General features: G+C 39.3%; 1 protein-coding gene across 1 annotated transcript; it reads right to left on the reverse strand.

The window, feature by feature from the left end:
* Window positions 1-154: 154 nt before the first annotated feature.
* On the reverse strand, window positions 155-1,137 carry Phum_PHUM618570 (phosphatidylinositol-binding clathrin assembly protein, putative; the record flags this gene model as incomplete). The annotated part of the gene is made up of 4 exons (XM_002433209.1): window positions 155-177; window positions 245-426; window positions 617-860; window positions 954-1,137. The coding sequence occupies 4 exons, from the start codon at window positions 1,135-1,137 to the stop codon at window positions 155-157; spliced, it is 633 nt and encodes a 210-aa protein (XP_002433254.1).
* Window positions 1,138-1,188: the final 51 nt, after the last annotated feature.

The following is a 1,188-nucleotide window of genomic DNA, read 5'->3' on the forward strand; positions in this document are numbered from 1 at the left end:
AAATATATCGCAAAATGGATTTCCCAATTGCAAAAGATCATCGGATGCTTTAACAGGCTGTGGAGGAGGAACGTTGCTGGGCGTTCCTCCGAATAAATCGACGATTGGTTGCTGAGCTGTCGATCCGGTGGACAAAAATGGATTCGTACTACTGTTAGTCGGTGATTGCACCTTGGCCTAAACAAAAAAAAAAATTCAATTAAATTTCGATTTTAATTTTCAAATCAGAGTATCGTAAAGTAACGACTTGCATTGTATTGTCTCATGGCTGCTTCTTCTTCCGCCAAGGCCTGCTGCCTGACGCTTTCGTCGATTCCGTTTGCGGCCGAAGACGCCGAATCCAATCTCGTACTGGCAGCCACTGTTCCGAAAGCGCTGCTGGTGGAAGATAGAGCGGAGACGCCAGACTTAACATTCGTTCTATTGCTGAGTGTGCAATGAGGGAGTGTGAGAATGAGGGGAGGGAAATGATTTAACAAGGAAACAGAGAGATCAAGAGATAAAAAAGAAAATGAAAAAAAAAAAAAAAAAAAAAAAAACGTGAACGAAAGAGTCTTTGTAAAGACACTACTCTAAAGCGGGTGGCGGCACAATTATCGGCGGAAAAATAACGTACCTGGCGGATTGAGTCGGAGTGTTGGCAGCCGATCCTTTTTTCCCTTCGAGAGCTCCCAAATGTTGTTCGAGAGCATCCAATAGACTGCTCGGAGCTTTCGTTAAATCCGGAATATCTCCCTTGTCTATGCCGACGTTTTCTGCGACTTTTAAAAATTCACCCACTCTATCCATCCGTATGAGAAATTTTTTATACAAATCTAACGCGTCGCGACATTGTTTTTTGTTCATGTCAAAATATTTTTCTGCAAATGAAATAAATAAATTAATAAATAAATAAAAATTTCGAAATGGCATTAATTAATTAATTAATTAAATGTAAAAACCTTAAGGAATACCTAATAAATTAATGATTCCGTCATTGTAGCAAGCGAAAAGCCGAATCAAATCGCGGAATAACAACATGAAAGCCATGTTTATGACTCCGTTGGTTAAATCATTTGCCGTACAATCGAATTCCAAAAGACTATCAACTTGTGATTGTAAAACCGGAAGAGTTTTGAGAAGTTTTTCCGCGTTCATGGTACGCAAAGTTCCATCTTCCTTTCTGTAAATTTCAAATCGTGATTAACA

Source organism: Pediculus humanus, genomic scaffold (genome assembly GCF_000006295.1).
Source record: "Pediculus humanus corporis 1103172108449 genomic scaffold, whole genome shotgun sequence".
In the NCBI taxonomy this organism is placed as follows: Eukaryota; Metazoa; Arthropoda; class Insecta; order Psocodea; family Pediculidae; genus Pediculus; species Pediculus humanus.